Source organism: Lepidochelys kempii, chromosome 6, assembly GCF_965140285.1.
Source record: "Lepidochelys kempii isolate rLepKem1 chromosome 6, rLepKem1.hap1, whole genome shotgun sequence".
NCBI classification, from domain to species: domain Eukaryota; kingdom Metazoa; phylum Chordata; order Testudines; family Cheloniidae; genus Lepidochelys; species Lepidochelys kempii.
The window spans coordinates 31,136,053-31,154,543 of NC_136385.1; the positions used below are offsets into that span (position 1 = coordinate 31,136,053).

An 18,491-nucleotide genomic window follows, 5' to 3' on the forward strand; every position below is an offset into this window, starting at 1 on the left:
TGGTAGTTAGGGGATTCACCTAGGATGTGGGTGGTACAGGTTCAATTCCATACTGCAATGACTCTTTAATTCTTTCTGAAAAGTGGAACAGTTGCAAGAGGAGAGATTGAGAAAGGCCATCCCAGAATATCCCATCGCCCAGTGGTCAGGGCACGCTCCTGTGGTGTGGAAGACCCATGCTGAAATCCATTCTACACATCAGCTGTAGGGGGAGGGGGGAAATTGAACCCAGGTGTCCCACATCCCAGTTGAGTGCCCTAATCGCCGGGCTTATAAGGAAGGCACCACTACCTCCTTCTCCTCATCCAGCAACCTTGTGAATCTACTCCTCCTTTTCTCTCTCGTTTTGGTCAAAATGCCTGAAATTTAAACAATTGGTTTTCAATGAAACATTTTGTTTTGACTTGAGGCATTTTTGACTTTTCAGCTGACCTAGAATTTTTGAAAAATGCCCATTTCAGTTGACCGAAAACAAAACTTTTTAAATATTTTTTGGAATTTCTCATGAACCAAAAAAATCCATGCTTTATTCACTCTACCTTCTAGTCCCATAAGAGGTGGCAAGTCTCTTCCCCAAAGAGGCACTTCTGTAACCTGAGGGCAAGATTGGGCCATTGAGGGTTTTTTTCATCTGGTTTTGCCACTTGACTGAAATATTAGCCCTCTCCTGAATGTGCAATGTTCAGAGCACTGAATACACTGCGAATGACTGTGGTGCCATTTTTCCTGGAAAGTTTAATATATTTCAAAGAATGTGTGGCATTTGTGTGCTTATTGGATCCCGATTGTGTTCTCTTTTTGTTCAAAAGTATCTGTCTACCTATTTATTTATGTTGTTGTTTAAAATATATTTTCCCAAGAAAATTTTCTTCAGGAGCAACATCTGTTTTGGAAGGTCAAGTGACTTGACCTCGGTTACATAATGAAGCAGTGGTTCTGACCAAATTAGAACTCCTTGCTCAAGGGTGACAGGTTTCAGAGTGGAAGCTATGTTAGTCTGTATCAGCAAAAAACCCGAGGAGTACTTGTGGCACCTTAGAGACTAACAAATTTATTTGGGCATAAGCTTTCATGGGCTAAAACCCATGTCATCGGATGCATGCAGTGGAAAATACAGTAGGAAGATATATATATATATATATATATATATATATATATATACACAGAGAACATGAAAAAATGGGTATTGCCGTACAAACTGTAACAAGACTAATCAATTAAGGTGGGCTATTATTGGTCTCATTACAGTTGGTATGGCAACACCCATTTTTTCATGTTCTCTGTGTATAAATATCTTCCTACTGTATTTTCCACTGCATGCATCCGATGACATGGGTTTTAGCCCACGAAAGCTTATGCCCAAATAAATTTGTTAGTCTCTGAGGTGCCACAAGGACTCCTCAGGTTTTTTGCTCAAGGTTGTTTGCTCCAACATTATGGTTGTCTAGACCAACCTTTCCTCCTCAGATCAGATACATAAATCAATTATTTAAAATCAGTGGTTCACCTGGATCAGTTTGGTTTCCATTTTCATTGTAAAATTTACAATAATAATTAAAATATAATCATAATATTAATTTATCTAGTATCTAACATGCTGTCTAGGTGCATGAATACAATTTTAAGGGTGAAATTCTAGCTGCATTGAAATCTATGGCAAATCTCCCATTGACTTCAGTGAGGTCAAGATTTTATCTCCTAAGATTTTAATTGAACATGCTAAGTACTGGGTGAGCTGGCTAACTGTTAACTAAAAGATTTAGCAAGACCTCCCCATAGCCCTTTCACCAAAAGAGGTCTTGAACCCCTACGCATCATCCTGTCAGGGAAAAGCCTCTAATAATGGACAGGGTCTGGCTATGTGTGCTGAAGGGTTAACTCTGTTAGAGCAGTGGGAGCAGAGTCAAGTGCTGGAACTGCAGAGTGAGAAGCACTGGTGCCATGGGCTCTGTGTGAGAAACACTGCTACACAAGAGGGCAGTCGCACTAGCTGAGTCTGGAATATTCTTCAGATGCAGCCCTGAGCATAGTGCACTGGAATAATTCACGCTGGGGGTGAACAAGGCCTGTATGACTCTGATACGGTCCATGCCCCAGAGGAAAGATCACAAGTGCTTAGACAGATTCAGATGGACAAAAGCACTTTTGGTTACTGCTGCAACTTGGGCTTTTAAGAGCAGCCAAGAAGACAATGGGCACAACATAGCGCTCCTCTTTTTAACAAAAGGTGGAGAAACCTCTGTTTCAGCTAGACATTGGGGTAGCCAAGAGACTCTGTCACCTGTATTCAGTGAAATAGAGACTGAGTCTGAGGGTAGATGGAGAGGCCAAATTAGACCGGTGAGACTGATGTTAAGCACGGCACCCCTGGCATATACCTAGTATCCCTTCACCTACCGTGTCAATGATTGAAGGACCCGGACTCCCACAATCGATCTTCCTGTCTCCAAGTCTCTATAGCCCCAAATGATGGCAGCTTAAAGTGGTCACGGAAGTGTTGCCGCTGCCAGAGCTGGGTACACAAGCAAGGCTCTCCAAGCTGCAAAATTTATCAATACGACACCCCCCCCTTTCAAACAGAATTAATGCCGAACTTCCATACACCTCAAACCCCTACCCACGCTGCTCACCCAGCAGCTCCCGGGATATCACAAGGGATGTCTCACCTTCTTGAAATGAGATCATCACAAACAACCACCTGCCTATCCAGGAGCCACCTGTGCAGTAATGATAGTTGATCGTGTTTCCTACCCCAGATGCTCTGCTTAAGGTAATGGGCTTGGGCCTGAAAGCTAAAAAGGCAGAGAATCCCCTAAAAATTTTAAAACAAACCCATCTCAACATAACTCTCACTCCACCACCACATCCAACAAAAACAGAACCAGACCCATCTCCAGTCCCACAGCATCTTCCTCTTTATTTTAACACCATCCCCACCAATGTACCATGAAAGTAAAACCAAAAATTATCAAACATCTATTTCCATTAATCATCCCAGAGACTTCAGTGATGGTAGGGGAGAATGGAGCAGCTTTGTAAAGGACTCAGTCCTGTGCACACTGAGCCACTGTGACTGATTATAGAGCACCAGATTCTGCCACCCTGAGTCATGCCAAGCAGTGCCTTTCTCTGTGAGAGCGAGGGAGGCAGAAAATGCTGACCATATAGGGCCAAATCCTGAGAGGTGCGGAAGGGTTGGTGAGTCTACCTCCCTCCCCCGCATTCCTATGATCTTCCTTACCTCTCCAAATGTGGTCTATAATCTTACCAACTCAAATTGCCATCCTGAACCCCCTCTTCTGGCCTTCAAACAAGCCCCTAACTTCTCTGAGGCCATCATCAGAAGCAAGCTCCCCTCAGACCAGGACACACCAACTCAGAGCAGCACAAGACCTACAAGAACAACAGATGCGAAACCTACAGACAAATCTCCACTGCTACAATGATCAACGCCCGCCACAACACACCTTTCAAGATCCGTGGTCCTACACATGCTTATCACAACATGTAGTGTACCTCATCCAGTCCATGAAATTCCCCAATAACTATTGTGCGTGCGAAACCAGGCAATCACTATGCTCTTGAATGAACTCTCACAGGAAAATGATAAAAGACAAAAACACCCTATCACCTGTGGGTGAACTCTTCTTGCAAAGCGATCACTCTGTATCTCACCTGTCAGTCCTTATCCTCAAAACAAATCTGTACAACACTTTCAAAAGATGAGCTTGGAAGCTTAAATTCATAACTTTGTTAGACAAGAAAAATCATGGTCGTAATCAAGACACTGGATTTATGACTTATTACAACAATCTGTTACCCACTAATCCCCATTATTGTCCTGTACTACAGGGGTGTTAATGGGCCACTTCACCTTAAATTGTCCCTTAAAATATATGCTAACTGCTTATGCTAAACTATCTGTTCGATCTGGTATGTAGCTGTGACCCTCTCAGTACCTTTCCCAGAGCTGAAGAAGAGCTCTTTGTAACTCAAAAGCTTGTTTCTCTCACCAACAGAAATTGGTCCAATAAAAGATAGTAACTCACCTACCTGGTCTCTCTAACGTCTTAAAATAAGGCTTTTAAATATCTTTGTCAGGAGGCATATCAGCTACCTGTATGTCTTTCTCCATGTTACGTTCTAACCGTCTTTTGTAGTTTAGAGTAGTTTTTTCACTAGTGAGTTTGGTGGGATGTTGTGTGTGTGATCTGCATATAATTAAACTTTTATTTATTTTCAGGGCTTCCAGAAGTACGTGGAAGATTTTGACCCCTACACAATGGTAAGAAGATTTAATTATGGCACAGAGGTTAAGATTAAATGATGTGGGGAAAGACAGGGTTACATACTATCTTTGATTTGTGATGTGCCTGTAGAGCTCCCTTTGAGACCGGAGGTAGTTCTGCTAAGGAAGCAGATGGTCCTTAATGGACTAGTGTTCTATTCTTCCCATAGCTGTGATTTAGAAGAGGTGCATCGTCTGAATGACTTCATGCAGCTGCTTTGTAACGGTGGAAATGAGTAACTGATGTGTCTTTTGATAGTTTTCAGCAGATCAGATCATGGGAAAAGATGTGCGGCTGTTACGTATTAAAAAGGTAACCCCTGTAATTGGGTTGAGACATTTTGTGGGTCTGGTGGGCTCTTGATTTTTCAGAGTATATGGGGCACATGATTACATCGTCATGGTCTACCCTTGATGAATCTCTTGTACATAACAGTATTGGGTCTCCTCTCTGACAAAAGACAGGAGATTTGGGTGGTGAAGGGAGGGAAACACTGGTGCTTCCCCACTGCAACCTTCTCCTGCACCAGCTCCCTGCTAGCACTCCCCTCAATAGCATTATGTTCTTATGTTTCTCCCAAACCCCTAGGACTCATGGGGGTACACAGAACAAAGTCCATGCACAGGTCGCGGGACCCCTACAAGCCTAACTCCTCAGTCGTTATTGAGGGCCCAATTCTGCCCAGTTCCGAGTGTACTCAACATATAGTTGCTACTCGCCACCTTTCAGAGTCAAGCCCTGTGACAATCCAGATGCTAACTGCGCGTCATTTTAGACGCAGAGTTCATATGTTTCCCTAGCCCATCTTCGTGCACGCAGATCATGAAAGGAGAGGACTTGAGTGAAAAGAGCAAAAATTAACATGGTCACAAAGCACGACACTTACTATTAGAGACATGTACCTATGAAAAAATGCCCAAAACAAAGTTATGTGATACACAAATGGGACAGTGTGTATAAATGACACGTTCGAGAGCAATCAGTACTGAGTCCAGCTCCCTCATGCTAACATTAGGGAGAAAATTTTCAAAAGTGAGTGAGTTTTGAAAATGGGACTGAGGCTTCTAAGTCACTTAGGTGCTTCTGAAACTTTTATCTCCATGCTAACCAAAAGCATGGACTCCAGTTTGGTAAGTTGTTTAGGTATGTGCCTAATTTTAAGCACAAGTAGTTCCATTGACTTGGAACTACTCTTGTGCTTATAGTTAGGTACATGCTGAAGGACGTTCCTTCCTGAATCAGGGCCATAAAGAGGTTGAAAACTCAGATTCCTCAAGCCACACTCCCATTCCTGTGCCCCACTTTACGGTTCACTCCAGACAAATTGCTAATCAGGGAAAACATTAGTTTCCTTAACTCTTATTCAGTAGACATTAATGGTAACATCTAGACAATGTAATTATAGGATCTTAGGCCTGGTCTACAGTAGAGTTAGGGCGACATAAGGAAGCTTACCTAACTCTTTAAATGTCTGCACTACAATGTTCCTCCCACCGATTTAATCCACCTGCTACGCCAACCTAAAAACTTCATGAGAGGCGTAGCGCTTAGGACGATGTAGTTAGGTCGACGCTGCCTTTGATGACAGGACTCCAGCTGTCAGTGCCCCACAATGCCCCACGTCAGTCAGTGCACGTGCTCCTGGTGATGCGCACCGCCGTTAGAAGGAGTAGAGTATGGACATGAACAGCCAATTTAATTATTGCGTGGATGTAGCTCAACCTAAGTCGAATAAATTTTGTAGTGTAGACCTGCCCTTAGATAGCAGTGGCATTGGCGTACTATAAAATCTATGAATCCCTGCAAGATTGAATCTCCTTCTTACAGTTACCTCTTCTTCCCACTTCAAAAATGGGTCTTCATGTAAAAAGTCACCACAGTATTTAATGCTAACAAAAATAAATCTGAATTTGTTGATTTAGTCATAACTTTAAATTTTAAGTCAATCTGGGTAACATGCACAGTTCAAACTCTCTAAAGAGACCAACTATTTTTTTCTGATTTTCTTCTTTTGCTAAAAGCGTGTTCAAATTGTAACGAATCATACATTTTTATTTCAATAATGTGACATTGTTTTGTTTTGTTGCCGTTATTTGACCATTTCAGCATAACAGTGGTCATTCTTGGACCTCTTTGAATGAAATAACATGGAAGAATTATGTCCATTACCTTTTATGAACTAGTTTGATGCTGACCAAGATTATAAAAAGGGATTAGTGCCCAACTTCAGACACCTTAAAGAGGCCTGAGTTTCTAAAGATGCTGAAAATCCAGCCTTTCCTATCTCAAACTGTCCACTCAAAGAATGAGGCACTCAAAATCACTGAGCACTTATTAAAACCTTGACCACTGGTACTACTACAGAATACACGAAGGACCTGATCCTGCAATGATTATGTGTATAGTCCTATTCACTGTAAGGGTGGAAGGATCAGGCCCTACTGATTTTGGTGTCTATCTGTAGCGTATTCTGAACTAAAACTTTTTCTTTAATAGGAAGGACCATTAGATCTTGCAGTAGAGGGAGGCATTGATTCCCCAGTTGGAAAAATCGTAGTGTCTGCTATCTATGAGGGTGGTGCTGCAGACAAACATGGTGAGTAACCTGGGGAAAGTCAGGGGGATTTTGAACCTGATTCTAAAGCACTTCATCTGTTAGCCTCCCAAGTTTACGCTTTCTTCATGACTGTGGCTGATGTCTATAGGCGCCAGAGAAATACTTGAGGCAGATTAAGTCCCCAAGAGTTTTATGTTCAAAGCCACTTCAGAACTAGGCCCTTCATTTGGGGAATGGTGCTTATAGTTAAAAATAATTGGAACTCGTCAGATTTTCTGGCAGGTTCTCACTAAGTATAAAGAAAAAGCCACAGCTGCTGTCATTTTAGCAGCAGCAGCCGAAGGCCAGTAATTGGGGAAGAGGAGGAAGATGGAGAGCTACTTCATTATTATCAGCCCAGTTCTGTCACCCTTGCAGTGTAAGTCATCCCATTAAAATCAAGGGTGGCACAGTCTGGCCCCAGATGATTGTTTCGATGAGAGGCGGAAGCTATGTGTCAATGTAACTTACGTTGCTTGGGTCAGGGGTTCAGACTCCTGAGCGACGTAAGTTACATCGACTTAAGCAGTAGTGTAGACAAGCCCTTAGTCTTCTATTCCATATGTAATTCACTCTCTAGTTCCTAAGAATGGCCCTGATCCTGCAAAACAATCCTGCAGTGACTTCAGTAGCAGGCATGAGAATCTGGGTGTAAATGATGGCAAAATTTAGCAAAGTACCTATAATACCTTTGACTGCCCTGTTTAAGAGAGTTCACTGTCAGCAAGTTTCAAAGCCACTGTGGTGGTTAGGAACCCATCTCCATAGTTAAGGACCTACCTGCCATCCCTGCCTTTGAAACTTTCCCCCTTAATATTACCATAGTCTGTTCATAGCCAGGGACTGATTAGCCCTTATTGACCACAACCAACAGAAGAATGTTATACTCACTGCCCCAGCTTCCAGTGATTTTCATTTACAACAAGCCACCTTCTCTGCACTACTTCAGTGTACACCTGGGCATTTAGGAAAGGTTTCAAGCTAATTTACATAAGGATGTTTGTTGAATGTGCATGAAGAAAAGGCATCTGGGAGAGAAGTCTCTGACAGAAATGATTTTGCTGATATGGTATTTTTGCCCTGTCTTTGCTTCACCAGGAGGCATCGTGAAAGGGGATGAAATAATGGCTGTGAATGGCAAGATTTTAGTCGATGTGACACTGACAGAAGCCCAGACAACTCTAGCCAAAGCCTGGAATGTGGGTGGGGTAAGTGAATGGGTGTTTTTCCCCCTGAGAAGGACACAGCGGCCACGTGAGTTGTTTGGTTTAAATGTATTCCGCTCTGGGCATTTCATAGTAAGACTCTCCAAGATGTTAACATTGAAGATGAATTGGGAATTGTCAAGGACTTTATCACAGCATCATAGTTTTATCTAATCCTTCACAAAGGATGCACAAATAACTACTGTTTTGGCTACAGTGAGAATCTTCTAAAGAAGAATGATATCAAGGGTTAAAATTGCCCAGTGCAGGGTATAAATGATCATCGTAAGGGTTTGATACACAGCAGTCGAGAAAATATTTGTTCATTTTGGGATGTAACTCAGAATTAACCAGCTTATTGTTAAAACACTCCTTAGACTTTTGAGACTAACTTCAGCCAGTATCAAATAGATCTTTTTCCTGTTGCCCTTTTCCCTCCTAGCAATGGATTCCTCTGTGACTCTTCCCATGATATTGCCATGTTGGTACTGTAGCCTTCCCTCTGCACCTCCTGCTATGTGGAGTCGCATCGACTTTCCACCTATGAGGTTACTTGGATGTGTCTGAGGGTGGGCAGAGTTTGTCCCTTTTGTGTTTAATCCTGATATGGTTGAAGCTTTCTGTCAAAGTTCCACTTTCAAAGGGTCATGTAACGAGAGATAGAATTACCTGGCTGCTTAAGTCTCTTGTAACGATAATACATTCTTTTTACAGGATTGGATTGACTTAGTCATTGCAGTGTCTCCTCCAAAGGAATATGATGATGAAATGTAAGTGTGTACATTCTGTTTCCCCAGCAGTTAAACAGCTAGTAACAACAGTCTGGCTAGCTTGCCTTTTAACATACAGATAATGTTACTAAGGAATGTTTGTTTATTTTAACTCTTACTCTAATTCCTTCTGTATGCATGGTCATTAATTGCCTTCCTCATAGATGTTATTATACACTATCAACTTCCTTTTTCAAGCCTGAAGATTTAATTATATTTCTTAATCCGCAACTACTATATTTGGCTAATTAAATAAATTAGCCACTTGGGGGAATTTTCAGAAATGCCTTAGTGACTTAGGCACCTCAGTCCCATTTTCAAAAGCAACTGGGGCATTCACTGGGACGAAGGGTATCTCTACGGTTTGAGCTGGAAGGTATACATTCCACCTTGCGGAGACATAATGCTAATTGAGCTAGTGCACTCAAAACCGAGTGTAGCCAGAGCAGCATAAGTGGCAGGAAGGACTAGCTGCCCCAAATACATGCCAAGGACCTTGGACGGGTACATACTTAGGGTGGTTAGCCCCTCTCACCGCTTTGGCTGTGCTCTATTTTTAATACACTAACTCAATCAGAGTTAGCGTGGGTCTTTCTCCTGGAGCTGGAATTTGACCTCCGTTGTATGGAAGGTCTTAGAACAAATTTTGAAAGAGAGAGTAATTAAAGATGTAGAGGTAAATGGTAACTGGGATGAAGTACAACATGGTTTTACAAAAGGTAGATCATGCCAGATCACCCTGAGCTCTTTCTTTGAGAAGAGAACTGATTTTTTTAGACAAAGGAAATACAAGAGATCTAATCTATCTGGACTTCAGTAAAGCATTTGATACAGTTCCAAGTGTAGACATATCCTTAGGCTCCCAAGTACCTTAGTGAATATTACAAATATCTAAAGCAATGAGATAATGCAAAACTAATCAGTATATTCAATTAAGCAAAGGACCAGGTGAGTTAAAACCAAATGGGCACATTATATTGAAACCAGTTGTTTTATTTCGGACAGATATTTTCAAAAACAGAGCCTGGTTTTCTAATTTGCCCCAATGAGACATATTTGCAGGTGCATGCCAAATACACTGGTAATGGGAAGTTATATAGTTCTTATTAAGCCTGATTTCCCATTGCCTACAGGGATCCAGATCCTCAGATGGTGTAAATCCCAGTAGCTGCCCCGACTTAAGCGGGGCTACACTGCTTTACACCAGCTGGTTTCTGGATCTGACCCAGAAACTGTAGTAAAAATGTTTAATACCTATACACGTACCAGCAAGCAAGGAAATAACTTTCATCATTATTGTGTGTTTTCATGTCCTGTACATTTGGCCCTACTGTTCCCTCATCAGCAATCAGCCCCAACACAAACAGAAAGGGTTTTGAAGGCAGTGCAACTGTGTACAGACAAGGGTATCTCCTGCAGCTGTAGCCACTGCAGTGGTGAATAGCCAGATCTGGGTTGATACATACTGTTTCATTGTGAGGATGCATTATTTTCTAAAGCATGTGCCTGCCTGTGCATTGCATGCCTCAGCCTCTCTTCTTACTTGGGTCTCACATGGTGTATTGGTGTGTCCTTTGCGCTTTTGCCTTGTCTGATTTTGCTAGAGCACAAGGATTTACAGTTTAGAATGATAAAATTTAAACTATGTTTTTAATAAATTGTATTAGTGATCATAATTGAATAATAATTATTATTATAATTTATATTATGGTAGCAACCAAAAGCAATAACCAGGATCAGCGCCACACTGTACAGAGATATAGTAAGAGACAGTAGCACACACATTTGGGCCTTTCTCTGGGTTGGGATTAGAATTAACTTGTCAAAGTAACAAAAAAATTTATATTGCTTTAGCTCCTTTTTGTTAAGCTAAGCAAAACATGTCTGATTACATGTATCTGTTTTAGGCACTTGTGGAAGACCAGTCACTGTACTATCTTCCAAAAATTAGTAGTACATTTTTTTGAAATGTTTTGCATTAGAGATGTAGAACAAAGGGTTACATGTTGCTTACACATGTGAATTGTTACACATTACTAGTTTGCACAAGATAAGACAAATTGTACAGCACCACTGGCTTGGAGATGCTCATGAATATCTGGGAGCAGAATTTGGCCCTTTTTGACCCGATTCTCACCTAATATAGATCAGCATGGTTCCATTGATTTCAGTGGAGCTACACTGGTTTATGCCAGCTGCAGATTTGGCCCTTTGGGTGGGTGGTAGTTTTGTCAGATCAACAAAATCAGCACATTTAAAGTGCCAAACTTCCAGATGTGCTGAGCATCCCATCTCCAGCTGAAGTCAGTGGGAGCTGTAGATGCTTTTCAGCTGTGAAAATCAGATCCTTAAATCTATATCGAAAACTGGCAGTGTTCAAGTGCATAACTTCAAGATTTGTATTATTATCAGCATGTATGAGCATGTGCATGTTATGGGAAAACAGGTCAAGAAGTGCAGGGATAAAAGGAGAATATCCGAAAGCCGAGCAGAACAAAGAACCGTGCAAAGAAAATTAAAATCAATAGTACAAGGTTCTTTAGCCATACAAATAAAAAGCAAACCTGGAAAGAAATGGGACCACTAAGCACTGAGGACAGGATGGAGATTGAAGATAATCTCTGTATGCCCTAATATTCAGTGGGAGTTAGGCACCTAAATACCATTTCAGTGTCTGGGCCTAGGTCACTACAGAAACCCAGGAGTCAGTGACTGACTGAATCTAAGGGGAAACTGAGTCACTAGCAGGGTCCACTGCCTGGTCTGGATGGGCCTAGTTACCCTTGCTCAGGGCTGTTCCTAAAGACACATTCTAGCCCTCTGCAGATCTAGTTTTTATCCAAGACTATGAGTGTGACAGTCCATTTAACTGACTAATAACGAGATAGAGGCTTATCTAGCATCCCATAAAATAATATATCTATGTGAGCCAGTTAAGAGCAGATTCGTCTGCCAGAGGCAGGTATCGTGGGATTTGATGGAGCTACGGTTCTTTCCATCAGAAAAATTCTACCCTTACCTAAACAAAGAGTAGCATTCTGTGTGTATTGACAGCAGCAAACAAGTTCCCTCAGCAAACAGACATAATGCTTCCTGCTGAAGGAAACTATTTTTCTATCTAATATATCGGTCACCCTAGTTAAATGCCTGTTGTACAATCAGACCCTCCAGGGTTCTGTTGCAATAAACTGGAGCTGATATTTGTTTGGCATCAGTGTGATCACATGCACATTTGATTGTTGTTCGTGTATCATGGTGCCTCTGCTGATATTTTTTTTTTCTCTTGGTCTTTGGAATAGTTCTCATTCTTTCCACCCCAAAACAAACATTTGCACTTGTGCATATACACATATAGCTTGATCCTGTCCGTTCTGATTGCACTCATGCCCCAGTGGTCTCCTCAAAAGGGGCACAGCTGTTTACAGGATTAGATCCTCACCCACACTGGCATGGGAGAGCCTATTGTTACATAGGCAGTTGTGAAAACAATTACATGAATTATATCTCAACACCACTTTTCTTATTTTAGGAATTTATGGTTATTTAGGCAGCTAAAAATGACTCCTTCCATGAGTCCAAAGAACAAGAGTTACTATTAGGGCTGTCGATTAATCTCAGTTAACTCATGTGATTAACTCAAAAAAATTAATCGTGATTAAAAAAATTAATCACGATTAATCACAATTTTAATTGCACTGTTAAACAATAGAATACCAATTGAAATTTATTAAATATTTTTGGATTTTTTTTTTACTTTTTCAAATGTATTGATTTCAATTACAACACAGTATACAAAGTAGACAATGCTCCCTTATATTGTTATTTTTATTACAAATATTTGCATGATAAAAATGGCAAACAAAAAACAATATTTTTCAGTTCACCTCATACAAGTTCTGTAGTGCAATCTCTTTATTGGGAAAGTACAACTAACAAATGTAGATTTTTGTTGTTGTTACATAACTGCACTTCAAAACAAAATAATGCAGAACGTTAGAGCCTACAAGTCCACTCAGTCCCTACTTCTCGTTCAGCCAATCGCTAAGACAAACAAGTTTGTTTACATTTACAGGAGATAGTGCTGCCCACTTCTTATTTATAATGTCACCAGAAATTGAGAACAGGTATTTGCATGGGACGTTCGTAGCCAGCATTGCAAGGTATTTATGTGCCAGATATGCTAAACATTTGTATACCCCTTCGTGCTTTGGCCACCATTCCAGAGGACATGCTTCCATGCTGATGATGCTCATTAAAAAAATAATGTGTTAATTGAATTTGTGACTGAGCTCCTTGGGGGAGAAAATGTCTCCAGCTCTATTTTACCTGCATTCTGCCATATATTTCATGTTATAGTAGTCTCAGATGATGACTCAGTACATGTTGTTCACTTTAAGAACACCGTCACTGCAGATTTGACAAAACACAAAGAAGGTACCAATGTGAGATTTTTAAAGATAGCTACAGCACTCAACCCAAGATTTAAGAATCTGAAGTGCCTTCCAAAATCTGAACAGGACGAGGTTTGGAGCATGCTTTCAGAAGTCTTAGAAGAGCAACACACTGATGCGGAAACTACAGAACCCAAACCACCAAAAAAGAAAACCAACTTTCTGCTGGTGGCATCTGACTCACATGATGAAAATGAACATGCGTTGGTCTGTACTGCTTTGGATTGTTATCAAGCAGAACGCATCATCAGCATGGACGCATGTCCTCTGGAATGGTGGTTGAAGCATGAAGGGACATATGAATCTTAAACGCACTGGCATGTAAATATCTTGCAACTCCAGCTATGCCAACAGTGCCATGCGAACACCTATTCTCACTTTCAGGTGACATTGTAAACAGGCAGCATTATCGCCTGCAAATTGTAACCAAACTTGTTTGTCTGAGCGATTGGCTGAAGTAGTACTGAGTGGACTTGTAGGCTCTAAAGTTTTACATTGTTTTATTTTTGAATGCAGTTATTTTTTGTACATAATTCTGCATTTGTAAGTTCAATTTTCATGATAAAGAGATTGCACTACAGTACTCGTATTAGGTGAATTGAAAAATACTATTTCTTTTGTTTTTACAGTGCAAGTATTTGTAATAAAAATAAATATAAAGTGAACACTGTACACTTTGTATTGTGTGTTATAATTGAAATCAATATATTTGAAAATGTAGAAAACATCCAAAAATATTTAAATAAATGGTATTTTATTATTGTTTAACAGTGTGATTAATCATGATTAATTACTTTTTTTTAATCGCTTGACAGCCCTAGTTACTATTCACATTATACCTTGGTGTATCTGTCAACAACCATTCATGTCTCTTTGTCTTTTTATTGCGGGCCTGGTTCTATTACTGTACTGTCATTTAGTGATTGTCCCAAGAATTATCCTTAACTGCTTCTCAAACCCAGTTTATAGTGTAAACTTTCTGTGTGCTTTTCATGCATGGTTTTTCTAAATATGATTACAGGCCCCTAGAAGGACTAAGGTAAGACTTCTCATGTAGGCTTGCATGAAGATTTTGTGGTCGTTCTCTCTCTGGTTAGATAAAATGCAAACCAAAATCAGCCAGTTGTGATTTCATTATTTTATATGGTGCTTATCACAAACTCCTACAGATGCATTCTAGCTAATTGTTTCTTTTTTATTGCAGGACTTTTTTTTAAAGTAAAGAAGGTAAAGTTGAAGAAACTAAGTCTGTGCCCTGAAGAAAGCTGCTGATTCATAAATATCAAATCAATACCATTGCAAAATCTACTTTTATATGAGAGAAATATGATTTTTGACTGTACTGAGAATTCAGTTGGACTAGAGAGAAACCTCATATTTAGACTCTTTGGGCAACTTATGTAATTTCAGGATCTTCGCATCGATCCAAAGCAACATGTGCTTATAGGAGAAAGATAATTCCTGAGAAATGTTGCCAATGCAAAATAGTTTATTCTATAAAATCCATTTTTCTATAAGGTTTAGGGGTCAAATTTTGAAAACCAGGCTCCAAAAGTGCACCTGCAGTTTGCCTAGAAATGGACATCAGTATGCACAACTGAGGAGTTGAAAATCATATACTTTCTCACAAGCAGTTTCATAAGTCAGCTTGGAGGGGATTGTCTGGCATTTTTACCCTACATATTGTATTTTTCTATTGAGGTCTGAGGGATCAGTGTTTGTAACGCCTGTTAACATGAATAGATATTATCCTTGTAAATCAATCAAAGACCAATTCTGCCTCCCTTCTGCACAACGGTGAATTTCACTCAGTGTGTGTAAGACCTAGACCAGTGGTGGGCGAACTGTGGCCACCGGGAGCTGCGGGCAGCCATGCAAATATAAACAAACTGGCGTTCCGCCAGTGAATTACCCTGACGGGCTGCGTGAAGGCCGCAGGTTGCCCACCACTGACCTAGATTGATTTTGAACGCTTGCGGGGGCTTAAATGGTGCAAAGGATTTATGCTGATTCTGTACAGAGGTGAGTTTCATCCATTGCGTAATATCTTAGTCAGCAAGGATTCCCATTGACGTCAATGCACTTGTTCAGAGTGAGGTACTACTCAGCCTGAATATTGGTAGCAAATCAGGCCCTCAGGTATCAATGGGTGAAGAGATCCAGTTAAGGATACCCTTACTCGTTTGATTAGTACCCAACGAGACTATTAATGTTAAGGCTAAAAGATCACACCCAAAATATAACCTCATATTATCAATGACTCAGTATCTTACAGTTAACGATTATAGTAACTCATCTGATTTTAAAAGAAATTGATAAAATTGTACTTTTTAGAACTTGTTCTGAATCTCTTTTAAAGCCATTGAACGTTTCTTACAGTAAAAGTTCATCTTGCCTTCCTTAGATTACCCTAAATAACAACATGCACAGAGATCTAAGCAGTTTTTAATTTCACAGACATTTTAACAACTAGAAAATCAAGATGAAACTAACAGATTTTATTTCTCAATCAAATACTTTCTTAAATAAGTGCAAAATCTTGTCAGATTCAACACCCGGTAGATGTTAATAACACAGAGGGCCTGATCCTTGGCAGGGTAAATTTGTTTAGCTCTTTTATAGAATCAGACCTTATATCATCTAAATATTCCATTACGTCAGATTTCAAAAGACACCTAACATGAAGACATTATGTATATTCCTATCTGTATATTGCATTTCATGTTGTCTTTAGGTTTTTCCTTTCTAATTTACTAAGAGCTGAAGCCCATAATTCATACACAGTAGGAATTTTATATGCTCAAGGCATATGGGATTGGGCCCTAAATGTATAACATGACAAAATAACAAAGTATTAATTCCAAGTTGAATCATAATGGCGTACCACTATGTGCACTGATATCTTTACATGTGAGCTGATCTCTTTGGTTTCACATGCAGTAATCTATCAATAAACCAGTTTATGTATCTGGGTAGGATACATGTTAAACTTTTTAAATCACTGTCTTACAAATAAATAGCACAAGAATAAAATTGTTCGTGCCAAACACAAGAACTCCTGTTTCTTTCTTTATGCACGTGTGTTGGGGGTGGGGTGTAAGAGCAGATAATAGCAATCTGCTGAGGATACAGTTTTTCCAAGCCAATCTTGAATAATAAGCTTCTTTGCAGCAAAACAAAAATGCTTCAGGAGGCTGGAGGGAAAGATGTTGATGGATAGATGGAGCTATGGCTGGTCTGAGCAGCAGTAACCCCCTCCCAGATTTTCAGATATGCCCAGTTGCTTGGGGGCATGCTAGAGTTCGGCTGCTCCCTTCTACATCCTCTCCCAGAGTTGTAGAGTCCCTATCAAATGGAATAACCTAAGCACATCAAAATAGGGCCAAGAGGAGAATGCAGCAGAGCATGCTCCCTCTTCTGCTCTGGCTCCCCGCTTGCCACATGTTGCCACTGTTGTGGAAAACGAGTCACACCATCTGCTTGGTTCAAACAGTTTGAGGCCTTTTATTGAATACAAGCATGCAGGGAGAGGGAGACAGAGATGGTCACACGCAGGTGCCACTCTGGTCTCTGTCTGCCCTGCCCCTATAATACCAGTCTTATATAGGTCCAAATCCAAGCCAAATGATACATTTCCTTATTAGTTATTTTTTTCACCACTCAAGCATTATTAATAAAACCTTATAGGGAGATAATGGAAATACAGTTTCATAATTAGCACTGTGTTGACACACCTTGTTGTTATCAAGATCTGCGGTTTGCTGTGGCAGTGTTTTGACTAGGGACTTTTGCAGGGTGGAGGATGCATATAATGGACAGCTAGGGACTCTTCCGGAGGCCCTTTGGCTCTTTTCTAGTTAGAGATTGGCCTCGTCCATTATCTGGGTCAAGTACCACAGCCTAGCATACGTAAATGCTTTTAGCTTAAGCCAAGTCTTACAGCATACAGGCCTGCAGGCCTCTTACGTTAAAGCTCTTGCATATGATGCATATAGTGCATAGATTGTGCCGCAGAATGGGAAAGGGTCAGGTCAATAGTAATTTTCCCCACACCACCCTCTGCACTGTATAGTGAAAAGTATCATGCAGCCTGGTGATGCTATCAAAAGTAGAACACTCAAAATACCCTCAGTGTATTCTGTGACACACCTGTAGCATATAGAGTAGAAGTATACTGAGATTGAGGCCCCAACTGTGATTAGTGCCCTAGGCACTGTATGGACACATAACAGAGAGACCCAAAGGACTTACAATCTAAGTAGACAAGACCAGACACAGTGTAAGAGAGGGGAAATATCTCCCTTTTTTTTTTTTTCTCAGATGGGGAACTGAGGCATAGAGAATTAGTGAATGAGATTACCTGGGAAGTCTGTGGGGGAGCTATAAATTGAACCCAAAGCATAGTTCCTTAACATAAAACCATATTTCCTCTCCACTTCTACCCAACCAGCTGATTTAGTCAGACATCACTTACAATGCACAAGAGGCAGCTGAGAAAACCGCATTTCTCTGAGGGGTGTTCTATTGCCATTCAGCACTGATGTTTGAGCACTGGTTTCTTAGAGGAGGAGTTGTGTCTGCTAGTTCTGATTCAATACCATGGTGGCAAAGCCACTGCAGGGAACCTAGCCTGGGAGCACTCAAAAGAAGCAGCTGAAACTTCTGAAACCTCAAGTCTGTTTTTAAAATTGGCCATATAATGTTTTCTTCTTGTTCATTCTAGCTTTCACAAATGTAGGAGCTGAGTCATTTCTTCACCTCTTCCAGCCATTCATGCTAAAGATCCTAAGCTAGAAATAAATACAGTTTTCAAGTAATTTTTTCATTGGTTACATCTTGTTGCAGAATTTTCCAAGGTGCTTAAATGAGTCAAAGGCACCATTTGAACTGACATCATATTGTTTCCTGGCTGCTGTAATAGGTTTTACATGATTACATATCTCATATTAGGGGATTCCTGGCTTTATGTAGGCGAATCAAACCAGCTGCTAGACGACTGCAGTAAGTTAAATGGGACTTTCTCTTTTATCCAGTTGAGATATGGTGTCTTCTTTGAGAGTATGGAAATTCTGATCAGGTACACTAAATAGCAACAGGTCTGAGTGCCACACTGACAATATTGCGTGTGTGTCTAACTGCCTTTAATGTAAACTTCTCTTTTTTAAAAATTTCCTTTACTC

General features: G+C 40.5%; 1 protein-coding gene across 4 annotated transcripts in view; it reads left to right on the top strand.

Moving 5' to 3' along the window:
- USH1C (USH1 protein network component harmonin) overlaps nucleotides 1-16,349 on the top strand; it is a 100,721-nt gene extending 84,372 nt beyond the window's left edge. For 3 of the 4 annotated variants that reach the window (XM_078853178.1, XM_073347367.2, XM_073347368.2), the window contains 6 exons: nucleotides 4,244-4,285; nucleotides 4,548-4,601; nucleotides 6,786-6,885; nucleotides 7,984-8,093; nucleotides 8,805-8,860; nucleotides 14,516-16,349. In XM_078853178.1, the coding sequence (XP_078709304.1) occupies nucleotides 4,244-4,285; nucleotides 4,548-4,601; nucleotides 6,786-6,885; nucleotides 7,984-8,093; nucleotides 8,805-8,860; nucleotides 14,516-14,528 (375 nt within the window). In that variant the 3' untranslated portion in view covers nucleotides 14,529-16,349. Of the gene's footprint in view, nucleotides 1-4,243; nucleotides 4,286-4,547; nucleotides 4,602-6,785; nucleotides 6,886-7,983; nucleotides 8,094-8,804; nucleotides 8,865-14,515 lie in introns of those variants that run through there. The other variant, XM_078853177.1, reaches the window with a different exon arrangement.
- The last annotated feature ends 2,142 nt before the right edge of the window (nucleotides 16,350-18,491 follow it).